Source organism: Fusarium pseudograminearum, chromosome 4, assembly GCF_000303195.2.
Source record: "Fusarium pseudograminearum CS3096 chromosome 4, whole genome shotgun sequence".
Lineage (NCBI taxonomy): Eukaryota > Fungi > Ascomycota > Sordariomycetes > Hypocreales > Nectriaceae > Fusarium > Fusarium pseudograminearum.
In genome coordinates, this window is record NC_031954.1 from 2,625,347 (window position 1) to 2,649,122 (window position 23,776).

General features: G+C 48.9%; 8 protein-coding genes across 8 annotated transcripts; 4 read left to right on the top strand and 4 right to left on the bottom strand.

Moving 5' to 3' along the window:
• Positions 1-10: 10 nt before the first annotated feature.
• FPSE_04104 (uncharacterized protein) lies at positions 11-1,744 on the bottom strand (the record flags this gene model as incomplete). The annotated part of the gene is made up of 2 exons (XM_009257222.1): positions 11-756; positions 805-1,744. 2 exons carry the CDS (start codon positions 1,742-1,744, stop codon positions 11-13), a joined length of 1,686 nt encoding a protein of 561 aa, XP_009255497.1.
• Positions 1,745-3,203: 1,459 nt separating this feature from the next.
• On the top strand, positions 3,204-5,196 carry FPSE_04105 (uncharacterized protein; the record flags this gene model as incomplete). The annotated part of the gene is made up of 3 exons (XM_009257223.1): positions 3,204-3,437; positions 3,722-4,231; positions 4,282-5,196. The coding sequence occupies 3 exons, from the start codon at positions 3,204-3,206 to the stop codon at positions 5,194-5,196; spliced, it is 1,659 nt and encodes a 552-aa protein (XP_009255498.1).
• A 1,248-nt stretch (positions 5,197-6,444) lies between these two features.
• Positions 6,445-10,551, top strand: FPSE_04106 (uncharacterized protein; the record flags this gene model as incomplete). Its single annotated transcript, XM_009257224.1, has 2 exons — positions 6,445-10,240; positions 10,301-10,551. 2 exons carry the CDS (start codon positions 6,445-6,447, stop codon positions 10,549-10,551), a joined length of 4,047 nt encoding a protein of 1,348 aa, XP_009255499.1.
• Positions 10,552-10,978: 427 nt separating this feature from the next.
• FPSE_04107 (uncharacterized protein) lies at positions 10,979-12,884 on the bottom strand (the record flags this gene model as incomplete). The annotated part of the gene is made up of 2 exons (XM_009257225.1): positions 10,979-12,567; positions 12,629-12,884. 2 exons carry the CDS (start codon positions 12,882-12,884, stop codon positions 10,979-10,981), a joined length of 1,845 nt encoding a protein of 614 aa, XP_009255500.1.
• A 549-nt stretch (positions 12,885-13,433) lies between these two features.
• Positions 13,434-14,044, top strand: FPSE_04108 (uncharacterized protein; the record flags this gene model as incomplete). Its single annotated transcript, XM_009257226.1, has 3 exons — positions 13,434-13,857; positions 13,911-13,966; positions 14,024-14,044. The coding sequence occupies 3 exons, from the start codon at positions 13,434-13,436 to the stop codon at positions 14,042-14,044; spliced, it is 501 nt and encodes a 166-aa protein (XP_009255501.1).
• Positions 14,045-14,325: 281 nt separating this feature from the next.
• Positions 14,326-15,217, bottom strand: FPSE_04109 (uncharacterized protein; the record flags this gene model as incomplete). The annotated part of the gene is made up of 2 exons (XM_009257227.1): positions 14,326-15,074; positions 15,127-15,217. 2 exons carry the CDS (start codon positions 15,215-15,217, stop codon positions 14,326-14,328), a joined length of 840 nt encoding a protein of 279 aa, XP_009255502.1.
• A 1,602-nt stretch (positions 15,218-16,819) lies between these two features.
• FPSE_04110 (uncharacterized protein) lies at positions 16,820-17,648 on the top strand (the record flags this gene model as incomplete). Its single annotated transcript, XM_009257228.1, has 2 exons — positions 16,820-17,279; positions 17,338-17,648. The coding sequence occupies 2 exons, from the start codon at positions 16,820-16,822 to the stop codon at positions 17,646-17,648; spliced, it is 771 nt and encodes a 256-aa protein (XP_009255503.1).
• Positions 17,649-18,155: 507 nt separating this feature from the next.
• Positions 18,156-22,244, bottom strand: FPSE_04111 (uncharacterized protein; the record flags this gene model as incomplete). The annotated part of the gene is made up of 13 exons (XM_009257229.1): positions 18,156-18,528; positions 18,583-18,776; positions 19,175-19,196; positions 19,613-19,695; positions 19,745-19,771; positions 19,826-19,960; positions 20,012-20,103; positions 20,165-20,378; positions 20,515-20,586; positions 20,895-21,025; positions 21,305-21,434; positions 21,483-21,822; positions 21,880-22,244. 13 exons carry the CDS (start codon positions 22,242-22,244, stop codon positions 18,156-18,158), a joined length of 2,178 nt encoding a protein of 725 aa, XP_009255504.1.
• Positions 22,245-23,776: the final 1,532 nt, after the last annotated feature.

Consider the following 23,776-nt stretch of genomic DNA (forward strand, 5'->3'; position numbering starts at 1 on the left):
TTTCGTACGTCTATCCTCCTGTAATCATGGTGCCAAAGAGGCGAAACATTCTCTGCCATCGCTTCCCGTCTCCTTCCCTGGCCTTTGTTGGATCTGGTTCGGTAACTTTGATACCATATTGTTGAATGCAACATGAAAAAGACCGATTCGTCAATTGTGTCTTTGACTCGTTACCCCCAGTCTGTTGCTCGTTCTCATCATCGCTATCAGCTGGAGGCTTTCCCGTTCTTACTGCTTTCTCGGTGGCTGTCTTTTTCTCTTCTAGGTTTCCCCAGAGAGTGAACATTTTGTCCCGAAGCGTAGACAGTAGCTCTTTATCCTGTCTCAGGTTTGACGCATCAAGACCAGTGAGGCACTGAGCAGCTTGGTTATCTACCAATACCCATAGCCTTTGCTTCTTCTGCTTGCGATTGTCAACTGCGTCCTCGAGTTCCAAGAAGAAGCGCCACTCCCAATTCCGTACTCGAGCGAAAGTATCCATCGGCATTTGGCTTAGTCGCTCATCATCATCTTCGGAATCGTCATTATCGTCAACGTCAGAGAGGATGTCGTCGTATTCTGACTCCTTCTTTGGATATACAAAATCTGCGAGGTTTGACGGAGAAAAGTTGACAACCCGAACATTGGCGCGGTAGTTCAAGTCTACAAACGGCAGGGGGACCTTCACGCTTTCTCCTTCGATAGTAGTTTCATGCTGCACAATACTAGTTATTTCGGAAAGTCGACTAGTCGCCTTATCTTGGTTCTCACATTTCACTAAAAGTTATTAGCATGGGCAGCCGATTTGCATTATGGGGAGAGTACCTCGTGTGTTCAGGTCCTCAATCTGAGTTGTATCCTCCTCTGCTTGATCATCGTCCTGGTCTTGCCTGGTAGCTTCCCTTTTGCGTTTGGCTTTCCGCCTCGCTTTAGAATTTTCCTTCTTTGTCTCCTTGTTCGCCTCCATGCCCTTCTTGCGCTTTTCTCCTGCTTTGCTGGCCTCTCTTATGTCCTTGAGCTGCTCTTTTCTCAGGCGTTCGTATTCCCTCTTTCTCTGCAATGCCGCCTTTGCATGAGGGTTAACGCAATCAGGACCAACTGTCATGTCTACTTTCTGCACGCTAAAATTGGAGCCACGAGCATCACGGTCTTCCCGTAGGAAGCCTTCCAAATTGTTGCCGTTGTGGCCTGTCTTGATCTGTATATTCCTTGCATCGACCCATGACCCGATATCTATGCCTTGATCGCGAATGGCGCTGGCATGAGGTTCCCAACAGGTGATTTGCATGGATCTCTTGCCGTAAGGCCCTGGCCAGTCAGTCGTCTTGGCGGCTGTTGTAAACTTGTCGGTATAGCCGTACGGATCGCCATCTCGCCCGAGGGAAGCATCGCCTGCACCGATGGAATAGTTGAAAAACCACGAATTTTCTGTATAATCAGAAACCCACAGAGTTATTCTGTCACCTGAATCGTAGGGCGACCGAACAATCTGGGCCACTATGTCATAGAACTGCCCTTCTTTGACATCTTGAAGTAGGCTGAACTTTTTTTTGACATTTGCAGAAGCAGTGACCCTTGCCTCGTACTCTTCTTGCGCGGGAACCCGATCTCGGTTAATGGTGTGGTACATCCGAGAAACAAAAGTATTCTCTTGGCCGTTTGGAGAAGTATCCTTGGTGCTGGCGCCAGGATACACTGCGCATGAAGCTTCGCCAGGAGGTTTAGGAATCTTGGAAGCTTCGTACACCGAAATCCGGGTACTCATGTTGGTCAACAAAGACAGCGACCCGTAATGTTGAACCTTGATAATAGTGAGTACGGAACCGATGCAAAGGTGTTCGACACCTACCTTGACTTGCCTGACTAGCACAACATCACCAGAGCCTATCTCTGGATGTTGTCCCTTCGGACGAAAAACTTCGACAGTGATGTAGTCATCGTCTTGAATTGAAGAATCATAAAGTCGGATTTGGCACTTCCAATCTGGGCGTGTTAGATGTGACTAGCTGCAAAAGTGAGATCTCATTCTCACCCGTCTTTCTTGTTGGCGTTGGGAGACGGAAGTCCACGGCAATGCCTGCTACGCTGACTAGCCTGCCGACTGAAACTTTGCCATCCAATATATCACGAATCGGTGTATAGTTTGGAAGTGTTAGTGAAGACATTGAAGCTGGTGTAGACGCAGCAAAATAAGGTTTGAATCAGATAAACGACCAATTGGCGAGTTAGACAGTGAATTAACGCGATCGCGTTAAGTGCCGGCATTAAGACGTAACGTTGTGCAAGTGAGGGCCCGTGAGACGCGGTGGACAATGTCGGATCCGAGTGTCTAGACGCGCCTAGTTACGTGCTCCCCACCTTCTCGATCGCGATAACACGTGACTAGGCATGTGATGTGACTTTTCCAATCAGACATACACGCCTAGCCTGGCATGAGGTGGCGAGTTGCATCCATAGATAATTAATTAGTACTGCTAAGGTAAAACGGTTGTGGCAGAATTTTTTAGGTTCACATAGTTATGCAAAAGATCCTGTTTTTACTGTTGATTAATGAGACCAGGCAAGGGACAATTAGTCTAGAATTTGCATCAAAACGCTCTTTGTCCACGTTGTGACTGTGAAGATCTTTCAGAACTGCAGACCTTTCATCGGTTGCTTTGTTTACATGCTCTGCAAGTGGATAGAAAACAAACACTTCTTCTCTTTTCTAGACAAATTCTAGATTGCTTTACCCACATCATCTGCATGATACCCTCTTTTTTCGCCTGTAGAGCAGAGCTGATTTGATTACCTGGCGTACAAACTAAAGCTTAGGTCCATATTGCTGCCTGAGGCTGAAATCACTGCTGGGCCCTTACTTTGTCAGAGACGGCAGCGGTTTCTGTTTGGGTTTAGCAGACAGTCACTACCGCCCTGGGGGCCACCTAAAGAAAGACTCGCCCACTGGGTCAATCATTTCAACGCCCTCCTAGTCCCCGGCCGACCACCGAGACTTCTCTTCCCCATCCATCTCCATCAACAACAAATCCTTCTCCTTTTCCCTTCCTCAAACCTCTTCTTCTCATCATAGATTTTCTATTCTCCCCCACTTTCCAGAGCCAGTACTTCCCTCTTGAACGCTGAGCTCCCCTCTTGCGAACTATTTGTGCTTCTTTCACCCCGCACAATAATTTGCTGCTGTTCACCTATCAACGCCCCCTCGGACCTAAATAACACCAGTCACCATGGCTGAGCGATACATCCCCGAGCATCGCCGCACCCAGTTCAAGGCGAAGAACACCTTCAAGCCTGAGGAACTCCGCCGTCGTCGTGAGGAGCAGCAAGTCGAGATCCGAAAGGCCAAGCGTGAGGAGAACTTGGCCAAGCGACGAGGTATCGGAACCGGTGAGAACCGACCTGGTGCTTCCCTTGGTGCTGCCCCTGATAGCGACGATGAGTCTGCTCCTACCGAATCTCAGGTATATATCATCAACCCCCCCTGGCTGTTGAGCTGCCGGCTATGCATGCTGTTTGCGCAAATACTGTCGCCATCGCTTCGCCCTGTCCCTCCCGTTTGGCCTGTGATGTGGGGGGAAATACGCACCTCATAACCCCACATTCAGGTTCGGTGGATTTGAGCAATGTCAGTCATTGTTGCAGTGACGTCTGTTCTACTCGATGTCCCCTGTATCGATTGGTTGCCTGCAAACAGCATAGCTTTAGCTAAATAGTTCTTATGACCGTTTGCTAACTCTCATCTCAGTTGAACGAGGACCTTCCCCAGATGGTGCAAGGCGTCTTCTCAGACCAGATCGATTCGCAGATTCAGGCCACTACAAAGTTCCGAAAGCTCCTATCCAAGGAGCGTAACCCCCCGATCGAGGAGGTCATCAAGACCGGTGTCGTTAGCCGCTTTGTCGAGTTCTTGCGATCCCCTCACACCCTTGTTCAGTTCGAGGCTGCTTGGGCCCTGACCAACATTGCCTCCGGCTCCGCCACCCAGACCCAGGTCGTCATTGAGGCCGGCGCTGTCCCTATCTTTGTCGAGCTGCTTGCTAGCCCTGAGCCTGACGTTAGGGAACAAGCCGTCTGGGCTCTTGGTAACATCGCTGGTGATAGCCCTCACTGCCGTGACTATGTCCTCAGCTGTGGCGCTCTCAAGCCCCTCCTTAACCTTCTCGGCGACAGCCGCAAGCTTAGCATGCTCCGCAACGCTACATGGACTCTGAGCAACTTCTGCCGTGGAAAGACCCCTCAGCCTGATTGGACTACTGTGAGTAAACATGAAATGATCAGACTGAATATATACTGACTGCTTATCAGATTGCCCCCGCTCTTCCCGTTCTGTCTAAGCTTGTCTACTCTCTTGACGATGAGGTTCTGATTGATGCCTGCTGGGCTATCTCGTACCTTTCTGATGGTTCCAACGATAAGATCCAGGCCGTGATCGAGGCTGGTATCCCCCGCCGACTGGTGGAGCTCCTCATGCACGCTTCCACATCAGTCCAGACTCCTGCTCTGCGATCCGTTGGTAACATTGTCACTGGTGACGATGTGCAGACCCAAGTCATCATCAACTGTGGTGCCCTGCCCTGCCTTCTGTCTCTGCTCAGCTCCACTAAGGACGGTATCCGCAAGGAGGCCTGCTGGACCATCTCCAACATCACCGCCGGCAACTCTTCTCAGATCCAGGCTGTTATCGATGCCAACATCGTTCCCCCTCTGATCCACCTCCTGCAGAACGGTGACCTCAAGACCCGCAAGGAAGCCTGCTGGGCCATTAGTAACGCCACTTCTGGTGGTCTGCAAAAGCCTGAGCAAATCCGTTACCTGGTTGCTCAAGGCTGCATTAAGCCACTGTGTGACCTGCTTGGCTGTCCCGATAATAAGATCATCCAGGTCGCCCTGGATGGCCTTGAGAACATCCTCAAGATTGGTGACCTTGACAAGCAGGCTGCTGGCGAGTCTGGCGACTCCATCAACCGATATGCTCTCTTCATTGAGGAGTGTGGCGGCATGGAAAAGATCCACGACTGCCAGAACAACGCCAACGAGGAGATCTACATGAAGGCTTACAACATCATTGAGAAGTACTTCTCCGACGATGAGGAGAATGCTGACGATGGTATGGCTCAGCAACCCGCCGGCCCCAACGGTACCTTCGGCTTCGGCACCAACGGTGCTGCCCCTGCAGGAGGATTCGACTTTGCCAAGGGTAACGACGCCATGGACATGTAAGGAGTTTCTTGATCCCGGATCGGAATTTCGACAGGCAATTCAAAATGCGGAGCAATCCCAACCCCCCCAAAGACATAGCACCATCACGACACCCCTTCCCCCCAGAACAGTTTTTACCCGACTGTCGTTTACCCCCATCCCCATGATATCACACCCCATACCGCGTCTTTTTAATGTATCTGGAAGGTTATACGAGGGAAATCATACCCCCTCAAATTACAGGCCCTATGGTAGCTTGAAAGCTCCAGCCTGAGTGAAGAAGTGAGGCGAGAGCGGAGTCAGTGGAGGCGTCTGGCTTCTCGGTCACAGACGCAGAAGCTACAAACCGACAAGTTTACGTGTGTACGCAGGAAACATCATGATGGTTGGTGTTCAGGCACATGGGACTTGCGCAGGACTATCGCCAAAGCTCAAGGCAGCGTCAATCGAGGACGCGGTGCCTTGGGAAGCCTATGCTAGTGCATCAGGACTTCTGAGATGGTGAAGCTCGAAATTGCGGAATTTACTGCCAAGTGGTGGTGAATCTGGTTCAAAAGTAGCCAGGACCCGTAGTCAAGTTGTAAAAAAAAGAATAATAGGAGTGTTTGCCCCTCATTCATGATGACTATTCCTGACATGTTATGACTCGTTTGATGAAGCAAGATTTATTTGTCTAACGATAAGATTTGACTGTTGAGTCGTAAAATATAAAGTTTTGATCGATCGGAATACTGTACAGATGGCCAGACACCTGCCAGTCAGAATGAGGCTTCTCAGAATTACCTAGGTACCGTGAGAGACTGATGGATGGCGGGGTTTTGAACCGTGTGTGAGTTTTTATTTACACAGTATGCAATGTAGACTGATACAAATGTACTCACAGTGTGTCTACCGCACGATCCCTTGTGCGCCCAAGTGCTTAATTTTCCACTTATTTGTCCCGTTAAGCATTATTTGCTAGCTTCTGAAGTGCATATTTCTTGTATATCCGTTAAATCAGAACAACCACAGAGTATACTCAGAATATAAAAATTAGACACTGAATATATGTAACTCTTTCAGCTAAAATTGGTACCTAGGTCAAAACAAGATTACCTACTGCCCAGTTCCTAGAGTAGATACGGTGCCTAGGTCAGTAGTGAGTGTCTTGTCTTGTCCACTTACTTTGCAGAAAGAACTCCACCAATTTTAGCTACTACTTACTTATCATCCTAGCCTTGACAATATTCATTCTACAACATCACGACCAATAAGCAACGACCCTTCATAATGGTAAAAAAGGGCAAGGGAAAAGCCAGTGGGGGCATAGATCTTTCGGATCCCATGCCATCTGGCTCATCCAAAGACCAAGCCAAGGGCAAAAAAGGCCAAAAAGCTGGCACGTCTACTCCTGAAGCGGCACCCGACCCAGGCCCCCCAAAGCCCACGGTGAAGCAACTTATCGGCGGTTCTTCATGGACAGGAAAGCTGCCTGTCAATCTTCTCAGTGAATACTGTCAGAAGCAACGATGGGAGAGACCCGACTATGATACCAGAAAAACACCCGAGGGATTCTCAGTATGGGTTACTATGAGCGCCAAGGATCCTAAGATGCCGCAGCAAATCATCAGACTCGACCCATTCAAGATTCCAGCAACACATAAACATTTGATCACTCGACCCACGGCCATAGAAGCCAAACATGCAGCGGCTACCTATGCTCTTTTCAGAGTCTGTAGCATGCAGAACAAGCACACCGTTCTTCCACCCGAACACAAATCGCTATGGAAAGACTTCCAGACCCTCAAGACCCAAGATGTCAAAGAAGGGAAATCTTGGATGTACGAAGCAGATCCATTCAAAGCCTTGCAGGAGCGACAAGAGGCCAAGGCTGCTGCAGATAAGAAGAGAAAGGAAATCGAGGCTGCCAAAGCCAAGGCTGCTGCAATGCCTGGCGCTGCTGGACTGGTCCTTATGAGCAATGCAGGTAAAGGAGCATCAAACATTATGAAAGGTTGGAGCACTGCGCCAAAGGTTGAAATGGGCAAAAAGACAAGGGCTCAGTTGGAGACTCTATTGCGAACCGGCGTCAAGTGGAACCCAAATGATGTCCACATGTCAAAACCCCAAAAAGAGGCTATCGTTGCTGAATTCAGTAAGCTCAGCTTTCGCAAGAGCCATGTGGAAGAGGCAGTGGAATACTGCAAGGACCGAGAAGAGACACTCGAGTGGCTACTCATCCACGTCCCAGAAGACGATCTTCCTCGGTGGGCTTTACCAGAGAGTTATGCGGCCGGAGTCTCAGTCGGTGCCACTAATCTGAGAAGAGAGGGCATCATCAAGCGACTCGCTCAGGCAGGCTATTCTCTTGAACTGGCCACGAGGGTGTTGGACGAACAAGGCATCGATGAGGACAAAGCCGCGGAGACTTTGCAGGACTTGCTTTTCCCAATCGAGTCCAAGAACTCCGACGACGCCGACTTTTTGGATCTTGGAACCCCTGAAGAGCAATGGGAGGAAGAGGTTGGAAGTCTTGAAGCCATGTATGGAGACGGGTTCGAACGCGAAGGTGATAATGTCATTCGCATCAAACTAGATTCCGTCAAGAACGGGCAACAACTTGTCGATACATCGCTACAAATCCGTCGTCCGGCTACCTACCCCGCGAACTTGATTCTTTCGATCGTGGCCAACATTCCCTCTTATATCAAGCTGGGTATCGTCCGAAAAGCGCTCGAGTATATTGAGGAGTCTTTGAGTGATGAGCCTATGAAGATTTACCTGGCTATGGACTGGGTTCAACAAAATATTAATAACATCATTGAGGATCCTGGCAAACTTGTTGACATTTCAGCGGTTTCCTCAGCTGCTGCTGAATACAAACCCGTCGCAGCCATCACACAGAAGAAACGGCCAGCTCGTGTACCCAAGATGATAAAGTGGGTAAAGGATGAGAAGAACCGGGAGCAGTGGCTTCGGCGACAAGGATCAACCTCTTTAAAAGACATGATTAGCAAGCGTCAAAAGTTGCCTGCGTGGCAGATGCGAGAGGCCATCATTGGTACTGTCCGAAGCAATCATGTCACTATTATCAGTGGAGAAACAGGTTCAGGTAAATCTACACAATCTATGCAATTCATTCTGGATGATTTGTGTGCGCAAGGACTAGGCGGTTGCGCGAACATGATTGTCACACAACCGCGTCGAATCTCTGCACTTGGACTTGCGGATCGTGTAGCGGAAGAAAGATGCTCACGAGTCGGCGAGGAAGTTGGATACGCCATCCGTGGCGAGTCCAAGAGGTCCAAGGACACCAGGATAACGTTTGTCACGACTGGTGTTCTCCTCAGACGTTTGCAAACTTCAGGAGGTCGAGTTGAAGATGTCGTGGCATCTCTGGCAGATGTCAGTCACGTCGTTATTGATGAGGTACACGAGCGAAGTTTGGATACTGACTTCTTGCTCAACCTCATTCGTGAGGTCATGAAGTCAAAGAAGGATATGCTCAAGCTCATTCTCATGTCTGCTACACTTGATGCGGCAACCTTTAAGAACTACTTTGCCTCAGAGGGACTCAGCGTAGGTACTGTTGAGATCGAGGGCCGAACATTCCCAGTAGACGAGTACTATCTGGACGATGTTATCCGCATGACTGCATACGGCGTGGAGACCTCCGATACCGAGTATATCAGTGGAGATGCTCTGGGCAAGGTCATTCAGAAGCTGGGCCATCGTATCAACTACAATCTGCTGGTCGAGACTGTCAAAGCTATTGATTTCGAGCTTTCATACGAGAAGAAGTCTGGAGGCATTCTCATCTTCCTTCCTGGAGTTGGTGAAATCAACCAGGCTTGCCGCGCATTAAAGGCGATCAGTTCTCTTCATGTTTTACCACTTCATGCATCACTGGAAACGCGCGAGCAAAAACGTGTGTTCTCAAGCCCTCCCCCTGGAAAGCGGAAGATCGTGGTTGCGACCAATGTTGCAGAAACTTCCATCACCATTGACGACATCGTTGCGGTAATCGATAGCGGAAAGGTCAAGGAAACTAGCTTTGACGTTCAAAACAACATGCGAAAACTCGAAGAGACGTGGGCATCGCGGGCTGCCTGTAAACAACGACGTGGTCGAGCCGGTCGAGTTCAAGAGGGCAGATGCTACAAGCTCTTTACACAAAAGCTTGAGGAACAAATGCCTGAGCGACCAGAACCTGAAATTCGGCGTGTGCCCCTGGAGCAACTTTGCCTTTCGGTTCGCGCCATGGGAATGAAGGATGTCGCTGGCTTTCTTGGTCGGTCCCCTACACCTCCCGATGCGACAGCTATCGACGGGGCCATGAAGCTTTTGCGACGTATGGGAGCACTCGATGGCGATGAGCTCACTGCTATGGGCCAACAATTAGCTATGCTACCAGCTGACCTGAGATGTGGTAAGCTGATGGTATTTGGTGCGATCTTCGGCTGCCTGGGTGATTGCGTGACTATCGCCGCGATACTAAGCACGCGAAGTCCTTTTCTGTCCCCACAGGAAAGGAGAGATGAGGCAAAGGAGGCTCGCATGAACTTCTACAGTGGTGATGGTGATCTCCTGACCGATCTTCAGGCTTTTCAGGAATGGGATTCCATGATGCAAGACCGCTTGCCTCAGCGTCAAGTGCGATCGTGGTGCGAGGAGAACTTTCTCAATTTCCAGACCCTGTCTGATATCTCCAACACGCGTGCACAGTACTACGCAGCACTCGCGGAAATTGGCATTGTCGCCCCTTCTGAAGCGTCAAGTGAAGCCCACGCTCGTGAAACTAGTTCTGACGGATCTCAGCTCTTGCGAGCCTTGGTTGCGGCGGCGTTCACACCGCAAATTGCTCGCATTCAGTATCCCGACAAGAAATTTGCTAGCTCTATGTCTGGTGCTGTTGAGCTGGATCCCGAGGCGAAGTCGATCAAGTTCTTTAACCAGGAGAATGGACGAGTATTTGTTCACCCGAGCAGTACTCTCTTCGGAAGCCAGGGCTTTTCGGGAAATGCTGCGTACATGGCATACTTCAGTCTCATTTCTACCAGCAAGATTTTTATCCGTGATCTAACACGTAAGTACACCACCACCTTGATTACCCTCCAGACAACAGAGCTAACATATGGTGCACAAGCCTTCAACGCCTATACGCTCCTCCTCTTCTCAGGCCCGATCGAACTTGACACGCTGGGCAGAGGTCTTCTCGTTGACGGATGGTTGAGACTGAGAGGATGGGCACGCATCGGTGTCTTGCTGGCAAGATTGAGAAGCATGGTGGATGAGCTGATTGCAAAGAAGGTTGAGAATCCCGAGATGAGCGTCAAGGATGACGAGGTTATTACGCTGGTGAGGAAGATGATTGAACTCGATGGCCTGGACGCCTAGATGAAAAGCTTTGAATGATTGATATTCAGGATGCAATGATAGATGAATATAGAATACGCTTGACTCATCCAACATCTGTTCAGAATGAAAGTACTGCTTCTTAGTTATTGCGTCCAAGATCCTCCATTGATTGATAGGATCTTGAAACTTTGTATTTGTGAAAAGAATATGTGATATTGCATTATCCGTCTACATTAACCTGATGGGGGGCAAAAGTGAAATGGAAATGAATTCATATTTTTCGTGAGTCAAAAAAAATTGATGATATAGAATTTTCTATGTAACTTGTATCCAGCAAACTTACATTCATTCGTACGTTGAAGTATTCAACTCGGTCGTCCAAACCAACGCTCCAAAAACACCGTGCTCCAACATTGATACTAGCTAATAATTCCGTAAATCTGATACCCCTTCGTCATCACACGTTTTAAAATTCTTTCGTGCCCAGCGGCATCCTAGCGCCGTTCTCGGTCTTGAACCTCGTAAGATCTGCCGTCATCAACTTTCTCAGATTGCCCATGTCCTGGAGATATCGGTGCATCTCCTCTTGCAACTCATCCTCGTCGCCGTATGCTGTGCTCTCCGAGTCGTAGTCGTCTTCGTCCTCGCCATACTCCGAGGCATTTTCCTTGTCAAGCTCATCGAGCTCACCCTCCGTCTTGACGGGAACAATGGGAATGGGGTTCTTGAGACTCTCAATAGCAAGTTTCAAGTGCAGCTTCAGAGCCTCATTTTCTGTCTGGAGCTTCTTGATCTTGCTCTCTGCCACCATGCTGCGCTCCTCCATCATACGTTGCATGGAGTTGACATGAGTTTGGTACTCCTCCAGTTTCTCCTCGGCCTCCTTGGCGTTCTTCTCGCGCTGCCTCGAGTCGGAAACAGAGAGTTGCAAGATTCGAATCTCCTCTGCCATAGCAGCAATCTGCGCATCTCGTTCGGCTGTGGAAATGTGGTCCTGGTTGACCACGGCCCTGGTTCGAATTCGTTTGGCCTGGTCGGCGTATCGCAATGTCGACAGGGTCTCGTCGTAGTCCGAAGGAGCAATGCATGCAATCATGGCTGTCTTGCTGTTTCCGCCCAGTGAGTCTTTGAGAAGCCACGTGAGGATGGAGTCGCGGTACGGGACGACGTCTCTTCGTTTTCCAGCTCTGGATGATTTGGGGTCTGCGAGGGCAGCAATGACACGCCCAAGAGTGGTCAGGGACTTGTTGATGTTACTTCCTTCACGCAGTCGTGCACCAGTTGCTTCGGTGGCTTTCGCCCTCTCACTACCAGCCAGATCCACCAATCGAATACGAGAGCTCCGCTCTGTTGTTTCATCAGTTTCCATATCGTGGTGAATCTGCTTTAGCATGATAGTGAAGACGGCGTGACTTCGACTACTGGTATCGTTCATCTTTGTGCTTGCTACCGTACGGGACGTATCGCCCAGCTTCATGTAACGCAGAATCTCGTTGATGTTTCGCACTGGCACCTCGGTAAGATCCTTGACGTATGGGCCTTCGGTGGGAGATTCGCGAATTTTGAGATAGTTGGGCGCCTTTTGTGTCTGAGGCGGTACCAGAAGGTCGCGAACGTGCTCGTTGTATACTTCAAAGTAAGAGACGCGGACGTTATAAGCAACGTTGGAGTTCTCGCTGTGAGCAGCGTCAATGCGCTCGAAAAGATCCTCACAGGTTCGAGGAATCAGTCCAGGATGATCGGGTGTGCCCATCATGGTGTAACTCTTGCCAGATCCGGTCTGGCCATAAGCAAAGATACATGTGTGGTAACCCTCAAAGTTGTGGTCCAAAAAGTCCTCGCCCAAGCTGTTGTAAACGTCCTCCTGTGTGGCATAGTGCTCGTCATTAGTGTCGTGACTCCAGAAGGAGTTGTCAAAAGTGAATTTCTTTTCTTCAATGACCTTTCGGGTCTTGAGCTTTGCAGCTTCTGCGTCTGGCTCGTCAGGTGAAGAGAGGGTAGTGAGCTGAGTTATGGGGTCCATTTCAACCAGACATTTTGCCTGACGTTCCAGCTCTGATGGTAGTATTGGTTAGTTTTCTGAGAAGAATGGCAAGAAATCGAAGATATTGCTCACCTCTCTTGAGAAAGGCTCTGACTCGGACAACGACTTTCACATTTCCTCCACCGTCCATCTTGGCGGGCATCGACAAGGCGACATCTCGAGATCGCAGCGAGGGAGTCGAGGCTGAAGAATGGACCCTGCCCTCACAAAAAGAGCTCGAAGAAGAGGCCGCAGAAGGCATCAATCTCGAATCCAAAGCCATATTCGTTAGCGTTTGCCTGATATCGTTGATGCTGCCGTGAAGTCGGTGTCGAAGAACAATCCACATTTTAACCGCTTTATGGACTTTTGTTTACCAGCGTCATTCGCGTTGCTAGGGGCAGTTGCAGGGGGGCCCTTGTCTTGTTCTTTCTAGTTTTGACTGGTTTGACAAGAGGGAGCTTGGGCCAAGCAGTCCATCGAGATGCGGAAGCGCTAGGCTATTTGAAGCTTAGTGTGCGAAGCAGAGAGAAAAGAAAACAACACATACTCGAGTCGAGGATCACTGATCAAAGTATTCTGTCTCTCTCATACGCGGGGACTCGACGCGAACTCCAGCCACTTTAATAAGATTTCACTATAGCTTTAGCTACTGCTACAGTACTTTATTACCTTGGGTTAGTAGAGTATCTGCTATAGTACCCAAACGCGCAACGATCTGTAACACTCATTCTTTTTTTCATCTTCTTCTTTTATTTCATCAACCCACAAGCGCGTTCTGAATCTCAGTCCTCTCTTGGTCTAATTTTAAGTCGCGCTCATCCGATTCATTTTTCGAGAATTTTTCCTGTGATTATTTCTCATTCAATTCCTCTTCATCTCTGCAGTCTTTCGCATCATGGCGCGCACCAAGGAAGACGTCGCGTCCAAAGGCGATTCATCGCCAAAGATTCCCAAGTCCTCAGCTGGCGTCACCAAGAGCACTGCCGAACCTCCCGTCAAGCGCGGCCGTGGAAGACCCCCCAAGGGCGCTGCACCCATGCCCAAGAAGGTTTACGTCCCTACTGGTCGTCCTCGCGGACGTCCTCCAGGTGGCGGCAAGAAGAAGACTGCCCCCGCGCCCAAGAAGGTCGCGGCCGTGAACGATGACGGTACTCCCAAGAGAGGACGTGGACGACCTCGCCGAGCTGCTGCTGCCGCCGCTACCGAAGATGAAGAGCCCGCTGCTACAACGCCCAAGGAACCCAAGAAGCGCGGCAGAAAGGCCAAGACTGCTAGCCCAGCCGATGCTTCGGCCGACGAGGACAAGGATGACGATGCTGGTAAGATGAGACCTTAATTTAGCCAACGCGACAGTTTACTAAACGTTCAGTAGCCGACAACGTCAGCGACAAAGAAGCTTCCGCTGCCGATTCGTCTGATAAGGACGAGGTAACTACATCCCCTTGAACCTTTGATGCAGATGCACCATTTACTAACTGAGCGCAGGAGGATGACGACGAAGAGTAAACAAGAAACAAGGCACTCAAGTCAACGACTCCGTGACAACAACACCGGCAACGGGATGGAATGTATTATACTACTGAGGCAAAAGGGTCTGGGTTTGGTTTGGTATTAGGTGCCTGGCAACATATGGAATAGGGATCTGGCTGGCTGGTCGGTTTCGTGGAATTATTACTATTGGGATTTTTCATTACGGGAGTTGCTGTAACAATATCGAAGCTAGGCACTGATATATATACATAGGGAAAACAGGCCCTACTCTCCATTTACCTGCGTTTTCTCATGCGTTAGAGCTTCTTCCATGCCTCGTACTCCTCCGCAAGATGTCCCTTTAACTTTTGGAACTGGTTTCCAAAGTTGCGCTCACATCTCCAGCACTTCATGTCCCAGCGCAAATAGGCTTCTTCTTTTGTGTGTCGACGCGCATCGTCAGCTGGGAGGGGGAAGTCGTCCAGGTCGACGAGAAAGGGAGTATTGAACGAGTTGTAGTGTTTGCGATGCCTCAGTGCTTCTGAGAACATGTCCCTTGACAGGACATGCACGTGTAAGTGCTTCATGCTTGGCACCGCATGCACACCGGCCTTGACTTCTGTCGTCCAGTCCCGACCCCCGGGAAGTTCCCCGCTCTTATCTGGCTCAGCATCGCCCTCGAGCACAGCTTGCCGGTGCGCGTCGCTGTGGCTGTGCGCTCCGAGAGAACGCTGCAGTTCCTTGACCACCAGGGTTTTGAGGCGCTGAGTCTCGGCTCTTACGCTGGCGAGAAACTCTGGGTCATCCAGCGCGTCGAAAGGATGAAGAAGATTGTGTTTCGAAGAGCGAGGGAGAAGGAGTGTATGAATAGTGGCTTTTGGATAGCGATCATTGATGGCTACAAAGTCATCATTGTGGTAGATGACTCGAGAAGATGGGTACGAGGCAGGGTCTTCCAAATATGCACCCAGGCCCATTCTATCTCTGAAAGGGTTTCCGCTCCGTGCAGGCCGAGCTGCGACGGTGGATGGTGGTGTTTTTCTTTTCGGTGTCATGAGTTCTGTGACTATCATGGGTAAGAGCAGGTACCGTGGGTGAGTTGTACAGGTGTTACTTACATGCATTGTGATTTGCCTTTCCCCGTGGTTCTTCGCCGCGAATCTCCTCCTTTGTGATGGCCTCTTCAGGCTCTGAGTCTTGGTGCGACATATTTCTAGGTGTGTATTTCCCTAAGGATTTGCAGGACATCAATGACTTGAGTCGGTCGGTGTTGAAGTGAAGTTGCTACTTTAGTTAGTGATATGCCTGTGGTGGAGACCTCTCACCAGAAGACAGACATTTTTGTACTCGTCAGATACAGGCCTAAATCTCAATAATTCATCAGAATTAGTCCGGAGATTACTATAGCGCTTTGAACTAGAATTATACCTCGATTTATATTTTAGAAATTGAATTCCTTGACGCCAATTAAACATGATCATAATGGGCTCTATTGATCATCGAAGTATCAGGTGGTGAAATGGCCAAGTTGAGAAAAAGCCAGGACTATCATATATACACATTTTCAAGTATATTTGAGAACAGTGCTTCAAAATAGCATGGGGTCTCTTGATTGGCCTTCTTTTCGCTGTCCTATGTAATCGAATTTCTCGAAATCGTTTTCAAACGATAGCTAGATAGCAAATTGAGTATGGTTCCATGAGCCTCAACGATCAACCCGAACGCCCAAGTACTGAGGTGGCCATGATAAATCGACTGCACGTAGATTAGTACCCAAATAGTTCATTGTAATCACATTTGACGTAAGCCTTCCTATCGCTTTTCGTCTCACTGGCCAAGGCACTGATACGGTAGTTGACTTGGTAATCGCCAAGTTCCAATGATACCCAGAAGCATAACCCACTTCAGTTTCAGCCATGCCGGGGATATCTGAGACTGCCGTAGTGATTCGCTAAATCGTTGGTTACACTGAGAAATGCCGTTGAAGATCAGTTAGAGGTTGGTGAACGAGCAGCTAACAGATGCATCAAACCAATCAACAAGATTCGTTGCCCTAAGGGTATTTTATTCGCCTGCTGTAAGACCCCGCAGTCATGTCATGTCATGGATGTGTCTCAGTCCACGTATGTTGACAGAAAAGGAATGGAAGAAAAGGTCCCGAATACAAGAGGGTATTTGAGTGAGGATTCATCTTTCACGGTTCAGTCTTGCAAGTAATATACATCAAATAATTGGATCTCGGGTTGTATCTACTATAGTACAGTAGTTCATTGCTACTAGGCAATGCATGGATCAGGTAGTGTAGTAGGGAGGTAGCTTGTGATGGAGGTTCCATCATGTCCGTATCCCCACTATTGCTCAACTGAACACTTAGACAGAGAGATAACCAGCAACAAATTATCAAGCAAGCACATACATTCAGCGGTGAGTATTCTAGTTTTTCTTAGTTCAAGTGGTCTATAGCTTAGTGCTGTTAATATCATCAACCCAAGTAGGTAGGTAGTACTAAGGACCAGCCAAATAATAGGGGCTGTTGCTGCCATTGTCTGTGCTAAATTGTCCATTCCTCATTCTGTCTGACATGCCCCTCACCAGCCAAGCCAGCCTGGGCAGCGCCAGCCTAAGCTCCCCGACAGGGTACATTATTACTCGGTACTGTAGTGCTATAGGCAGTTTCAACTCAAGCCTCCGTGTTCATCTCCTTTCGTCTTTGTCTTTTGTCTTTTATCATCTTGCACAACCCTTCTTCTCTACATTCGTTCTCTTTCCCTATTGACACCCACTCTCACGTCTCGTAGCCGAACCGTCACAATGTCCTCTCGTCTACCTCTCTTCACACGTAACCTCCCAGAGGCTCAGGAGTCCAACGACCCAAACTCTCCCGCCGAGCAGCGAGATGATGCCAAGCGAAACTTTCTAAAGACGATGCGACCGCTGCCCACGCAGCACTACTGGAACGTCTACTTCGATCGCCAGGCAAAGGAGGGTGAGACCGGTGACCAATACCACTCCGGGCTCGAGCAGCTCGGTACCCAGATCGAGTCGGTCCAGGACTTTTGGAGATATGCGAACAACACTCCTGTCGGAAACATCGGCGTGCGCGAGTCTCTTTACCTTTTCAAGTCCGGCTTCCGACCTGTTTGGGAAGACCGACGCAACATCTTGGGCGGTAGCTGGACGTTCCGTTTCCCCAAGAGCATGGGTCCTGATGTCTGGACCCGTGTCCAGCTCCTTGCTATTGGCGAGAAGCTCCAGAGTGTTCTTGACGAAGGTATGAGCTTACAACTTTCCGAACCCTCCTGACAAGTGCTAACTGTTGTTTTCTGCAGAGGACCAGCTCTGTGGTGTTGGACTTTCGGTCCGCTTCAACTCCCACCTCATCACCGTCTGGCATCGCGACGCCTCCAAGAAGAACTCGGTCGAGAACATCGTCAAGTGCATCATGGAAGACCTCCCACCGGAGATGCACCCCAAGCCCGACGCCTACTACTACAAGCGCCACTCTGATCATGCTGGCTTCAACCCTTCCCCGGAGCTCAAGGCTGTGCTCGATTCTCGACGACGTGAGGAGGAGAAGCTGGCTGCTGCTGCCAAGGATAGCGCCCCAAAGCCTTCGGTGGCAATCGACTCTCCGCAATGATTTACGAACGTTACGACATTTACTTTGATTTTACTACATATATTGTTGGGTTCATATAGTATGAGGATTATCAGTTCACACGCCCCGTCATCGACGAGGGCATGCATCCGATGAGGCGTTTCAGAATTAGGTGGCATTATACAATATACATTGGCCAGGACCGTTGATCCTGAGAACCTAGTACATTTTAAAATTGGAGAAGAGCCAAGACCAGTGACTGTGCAAACCGCCTCTCCTTTTACTTATGATGCATGAACTGAATGTCTACTAGAATGAACTATCAGTGCCCCTTAAAAGCCCCAGTGCTGTAAGCTACAGGAATATGCTCTCTGTATGTTGACGTCGCCAAGTGCCAAAGTACCTAACTACCTATGATACGATTAGCAGCACGCACCATGTGGTCAGAATCCAACCTTGCTTTCTCGTCTCGTTGTATGTTAACTCCCCAACGCCTCAAAATGGTTCGTTCCTTCGTAAATCGTAGCGCATGCGCAGCTTGTTGGGACATCACCTCCAGACACCAGCACTCTTCATAACTCGATCAAACTCCTCAGCGCCTACACCTCGAGCAACACCCACGCCTCCGTTGGCCTCGAGAATCATATCCTTGAGCAGCTCCTCGTCCACATCCTCTTTCAGCACGGCTGCTACGCGCCTTAAGTGCCCCAGCGTGATCGGTCCATCCTGTCCGTTTGTGAAAAGTCGAAAAGCCTCCTCGACTTCTGCACGATGGGCATCCGAGTCGTGCTCTCTTGTGTGAAATTTGAGGGCGCAGATGGCGAAGAAGGGTTCAAAAGTCGCGTAGCCGTCGTTATCGGGGTCGAGGATCGAAACAAACTCCTTGAGCTCTGCATGCGAGGAAGGTGGGACGCCGAGGGCTCTATGAACAAAGATCTTAGCAGAATTCCAAGTGTCGCGCTTAGGGAGCAATTACATGAGCGCAGACTTGACATCGTCAATGGGTAAAACACCGTACTTCTCTCCATCCATAGGCTCCGCGAAGAGGCTAAATGCCTCACGAATCTCACCCTCTTCTTGTGGCGTGACGTTGTGCTCCTTTGCGAGTTTGGACTGGCGCGTCTTGGGCGCAGCGCTTCCGCTGGCGGCGGGTGTTTTGCGCTTTGGAGGCTATAAGTACCTGTTAGACAAGATTGATTTACAGGGGATGTTCGGAGATTTCTTTACCATTTGCGCTTCTGTGAAATTAAGAACTGTTAAGACGTTTCGCAGTAGTTGATGTCACGACGGACTCTTAGTAGTGACGATAGTGGATTTGGCGTAGCGCATGGACAGTGCGCAAACGCCGTATTTAAACTTCATTAAGACTGTACGGGGTCCCTAAGAACAGATCCTTTATTACATTTTCTTTCCTCGACTCAAACCATCATTCTTCAACATTCTTCCACAGTCTCTTTAGACTTTGAAACTGCACGACAGTCACTCGCGCTCCTTTGGAGAACAATCAACACGAAAGACTCCCAAGGTTTGTTTACGTCTGCTATACGATTGGGATACGATCGACATACCGAAATCAGACGGTCGACTGGGCTATTTTATTTCTCCGTGATATTCTACATATCATCAACACCCGCTTCTAAAAATGCTAGAGCTTGCCGCTTTGATGTACTACAGCGAGCAAGTGTGGACAGTGAAGCAAAATTAAAACAAGCCTCGTCGGAAAACTTCAAACCGGCGTGGTTCCAGTGGGTAGCAAGCGATGCCAATGTCTTTGTGACGGGCACCTAGCGATCCATGGAGACATACTCAATAGAAGATAATGTTTTATAATATCAATCTCAATTCGAAATCATTCACTCAGAATATTCGCTCTACAATGCGCCCAATGCTTCGTGCCTGTTTTTGCCCCGAGTAATCGCTCATATTTTCGGCGCAGGTGCTCTTGAACAGATTTATTAGAAAGGTACGAAACGCGGCCACAGAGGTATAGTTAGGTACTTACTTACTTGAAGTTGTTCTTCATCTCACGCAACTTGGCCATAACTGCCACGGGCTCGGTTTCGCCCGTCTGCTTCTGAATCTCAGGGTCCTGCTATTATCAGCTTAATGGCTCTTCAGCATTGCTACGAGTGACAAACCTCAACCCTCATAAACACATTGTGTTCCTGTAACAAGTCAGCCACCTGGTCTCAACGATTCCAATCAAGATTTGCACGTACCTTTTCATCTCCAATGGTGAACTTGCCAGTGGTAACCTTGTTGTTCTCGGCAAATGAGTGCAGGCTCTGCACAGCCTCACGCTGAGAAACAGATGCGGCGAACTGGACGTTGGCCTTGGTGTACTCGTGTCCAGGCTGGAACAATGTCAGTGGCTACGTCTGACTGCGCTCAAGCCAATGACCTACATAGACAACGGTGTCATCGGGCAACGCTGCGAGGCGTTCGTTCAGAGCCTCGTGCATCTCCTTGGCATCACCCTCGAAGAATCGTCCACACCCTGATCATTATCGTCAACATAAGCTCCAGTACCAGGACACTCAAAGTCCGTTTGATCCTACCTCCAATGAACAAAGTATCGCCAGTAAAAACAGCCTTGTCGTTTCCGTCTTGCGCAAAGAAGCAGATGCTGTCTTGGGTGTGGCACGGCGTGTGCACACCTTTAAAGGTGATGTCACCCAGCTTGAAGGTCTCACCGTGAACAGGAGTCTTGGTCACGCCCTCGCAGTCTTTGCCACCGATGATATCCAACTTGGGGGTACCGAGTTCGGCAAGCTTGGAAGGTCAGTAAGCGTCTGTAAATGCTATGTAGTCAGGGTGATTTACCAGCTTCTTGTTGCCTCCAGCATGGTCCCAATGGCAGCATGGAAGTCAGTTTGGTTTGTTAAGCCCGGATGAATACGGAACTCACTGGTGGGTGTTGACAATAGCTGTCAAGTTGATCTTGCCCGCTTGAATGGCATCCTTCAGAATCGGTGCGACCCTATGATGCATTGATCAGCATGCTTCAATAAGCCTCCCGACAGATGCGCTGATACTCTGGAGGGTTTGCAGGATCAATAATGACGGCATCCTTGGACTTGTCGTCAACTACCAAGTAGGCGTAGTTGTTGGAGCTGCCCTCCCCTAGTCAAGTTAGTACCGTAGATCAACCCATGATGTGTCTTTCCTCCATGGAAGGTCAAGAGTGTCTTGCATACACATGGGAATTGACTGAATATGCATGGCGCGGGATGCAACGAGCTATAGTGTCTCAGCTGGGTCCGCCTCGGTGTCAAGCAATGGACTTACAGCAGTTGATAAATATCCAATCTTCTGTTTGAGAAATGGCCGGCTTGCCGCGAGTCTATACATAGGACTTGAGTCAGAGGCAGATGTCGAGTTGCAAGTGGATGTATCAATGGAGGAGAATGTCGAATGAGCTGTGAGGGTTTGTAATCTTATCAACCATGGCAAGGTACCGAAGCATCATGGCTCCCGTCCCCGCCCCTGTCATGACGTTTGCTGATGCGGGTGAAGGCACGTGATACCATGCCGTTACTACCCAAACATCAAGATATCAATCTCATGTTCTGTCTGGTACATGCCCGGTTGTTAAGTCTATCAATTTGGGTATCGAATATCTTCTTCAACAGTGTCTCTAAAACACTAGACAATTCCAATAGGCTTGGGTTTCCAAGGACCTTGGAACTGCGACCAACCAAAGTCATCGTCCTCCTCCTCCTCAACAACATTAACAGTGTCAACTTCATGGTCCTTCATTGTCGTATCCATAGCGCCAGGCTTTGTCGCCTTCTTATCTTCTTCTGCACCTTTCAACTGCTGCGTCAACTGTGCGCATTTAAGAAATACCTGGTTTCCCGGCAAACTACCTCTGACCTCTTGAATCGTCTTGAGTAGACGCTCCTTGGGCCAACGCTCAAAATCGTCAAGTATAGCCCCCAATTTAGTCTCATCTCCTTCTTTGAGATACCGAAGTATTGTCATACGACACGGATCGCTGCTGTCCTCGTCCAGCTGCTTCCAATGGTAATCCCAGATCCACAGCAACGCTTTTCTGGCCGCTGTGCGTAGCTTTGCCAACGAGGGTAACTGCTCGTGCGTGCACTGATGGCGTAGTTCAACAAAAGTGGCAGGCAGGCCTATTGTGTCTGCAACTGAGTACATACTTTGCTTGCGCTGCTTATCCTGGTGACTGTCGAGGAGGCCGGTAACAAATCTTGGGTTTCGCATTAGCGCCATTGTCCGGCCTTGTATTCGAGGCCATGAAACTCACCTGCTGAATGCTGCTGAATACGTTGCTCGAATGGCATATGCCGAAGAGGCTGCATTTTCTCTAGTGGCTGCCTCTCGATCACTCAACATGGCAGCCATCAAAAGCGCCGTCGACTCGATGAGGTGAGGGCAATTTCCTCGCTGCATCCACATCGATACACGCGCAACCGCTTGGTGCTGTCGTGCCCTTGTTTCTTTGTCGTCGATATCTTGACGTATTTGCATGTCTTCGCTGCTGCCACTGGCGTCTTGTCCCAGCTTCTGTTTTGGATCTCGAACGTTGGTTGTGATGCCTGTGTACATCTGTTCCCGCACGAGCAACAGTTCGTAGCGGTCGCGCCACGGCGTAAAGACGTATTGAACCATTTCTCAAGCCTCTCTCTTGACTTGGGATATTAGAAAAATACCTTTTTTAATGGTTTAGCCAAATCTGGGTGAGGCGAGGCGATCATCTGACGGTGCCGACCTTTGGATCTAAGGTCTTGTTAGGATGAAATAATTTTCCGGTGCTTAAAGGCGGCCACATATAAGTGCAAATAATCGTAACCGACCAACAACAGCGGTTCGTTTATGTATACAATATATTATCATCGCGTTTATAAGTTAGAAAGCTGCATTCTGGTTTTGCCAAGAGTGATGGTTTTTCGTATTGGGTTTCTAAGGATACACTAACAAATTATCACTCCCACGTCAATAAATCGGGGGTTCAATCATCATGTCTCTTATTTCCAAGTGATACAAACCTTGACATAAAGTATCATAGAACTCGCCTTCCTTTGGCTCGCTCGTTCTCATGTTGCGCATCTACTTCCAGGTACAGTAAATGCTTGAAGATTTGTCAAGAGGTTGGTATTAACTTTCGGCTTCTTACTACATCAAAATTCAGAGATACTGGGCGCAATACTCTACATCTGTATGCGAGTCAATCTTGATGAGGTAAGAGGTCGATGAAATGACAATTCATTTTTGCAATTGATTTTCCGGCCTCTTTCAAATTCAAGGTGGCATTTGGCAATGATGAACGGAGCCACTGGTGGCACAACATCTAGTCTAGGTGTCTCGGTAACGATATATGATGTCTCTGAGGATTCCTCTCATGCAATTGACAATACTTACACTGGTCGTGGAGGATACATTACTACATGTCATATTTCTGCAGACACGAATAACCTATTCTCTCACTCTCCTCAAACCTTGACATCAGCCGACTCAAGCTCTTTCGTGGAACTTTACTCTTGGCCAAGCCTGTTTCTCAACTAAAAATCTTTCTTCACTAAAGTCTCCTTGATTGACCCCAGTTCGTGAAAAGAATGCGCACTCGGTAAATTAGTACAGTCACGACAGCATGGATCTGTGGGACAGTGGAGCTTGATCCCATCAAAAGTTGCTTTTTTTTGTTCTTTGCAAGAGAGTTAAATTTTGGGTTCCTCAAGTTACCAGAAAACTTGGTTACCGAGAGCAAGAGACGAAATGAGCGAGTCGGTTTATGCCGTGAGGCCTAGTTATTATTAGGTTGTCTTTTTTCCACCCTCAAAATTAGAGACCACCCTAGCCACCTTTTCCAACAGAGTACATATCTGCTAGGGGATGTATGATACTTGCTTTTCCCGTAGTCATTAATTCATCATCACTCAACTCTAAGCTTTGAATTAACTCCGTCCCATTGTATTCGCAGTACTGTCAACTGACAGGCTCTGCTTGAGTCACCATCTGTGGAGCCAGCCACTTCTCGGTTGCCAGCCACAGCCTACCCTGGGAAGCAGATACTTAATGTCGCAATGAAGTGGGTGTCTGTAGCATCTAGAACTTTGAGATGCTACTCTGTAGGAGGTGCACACGCCACACAGGGCTGGCTGCAAGCGGAGAGGGGCGTTCACTGATACATCCACTTGACCAAT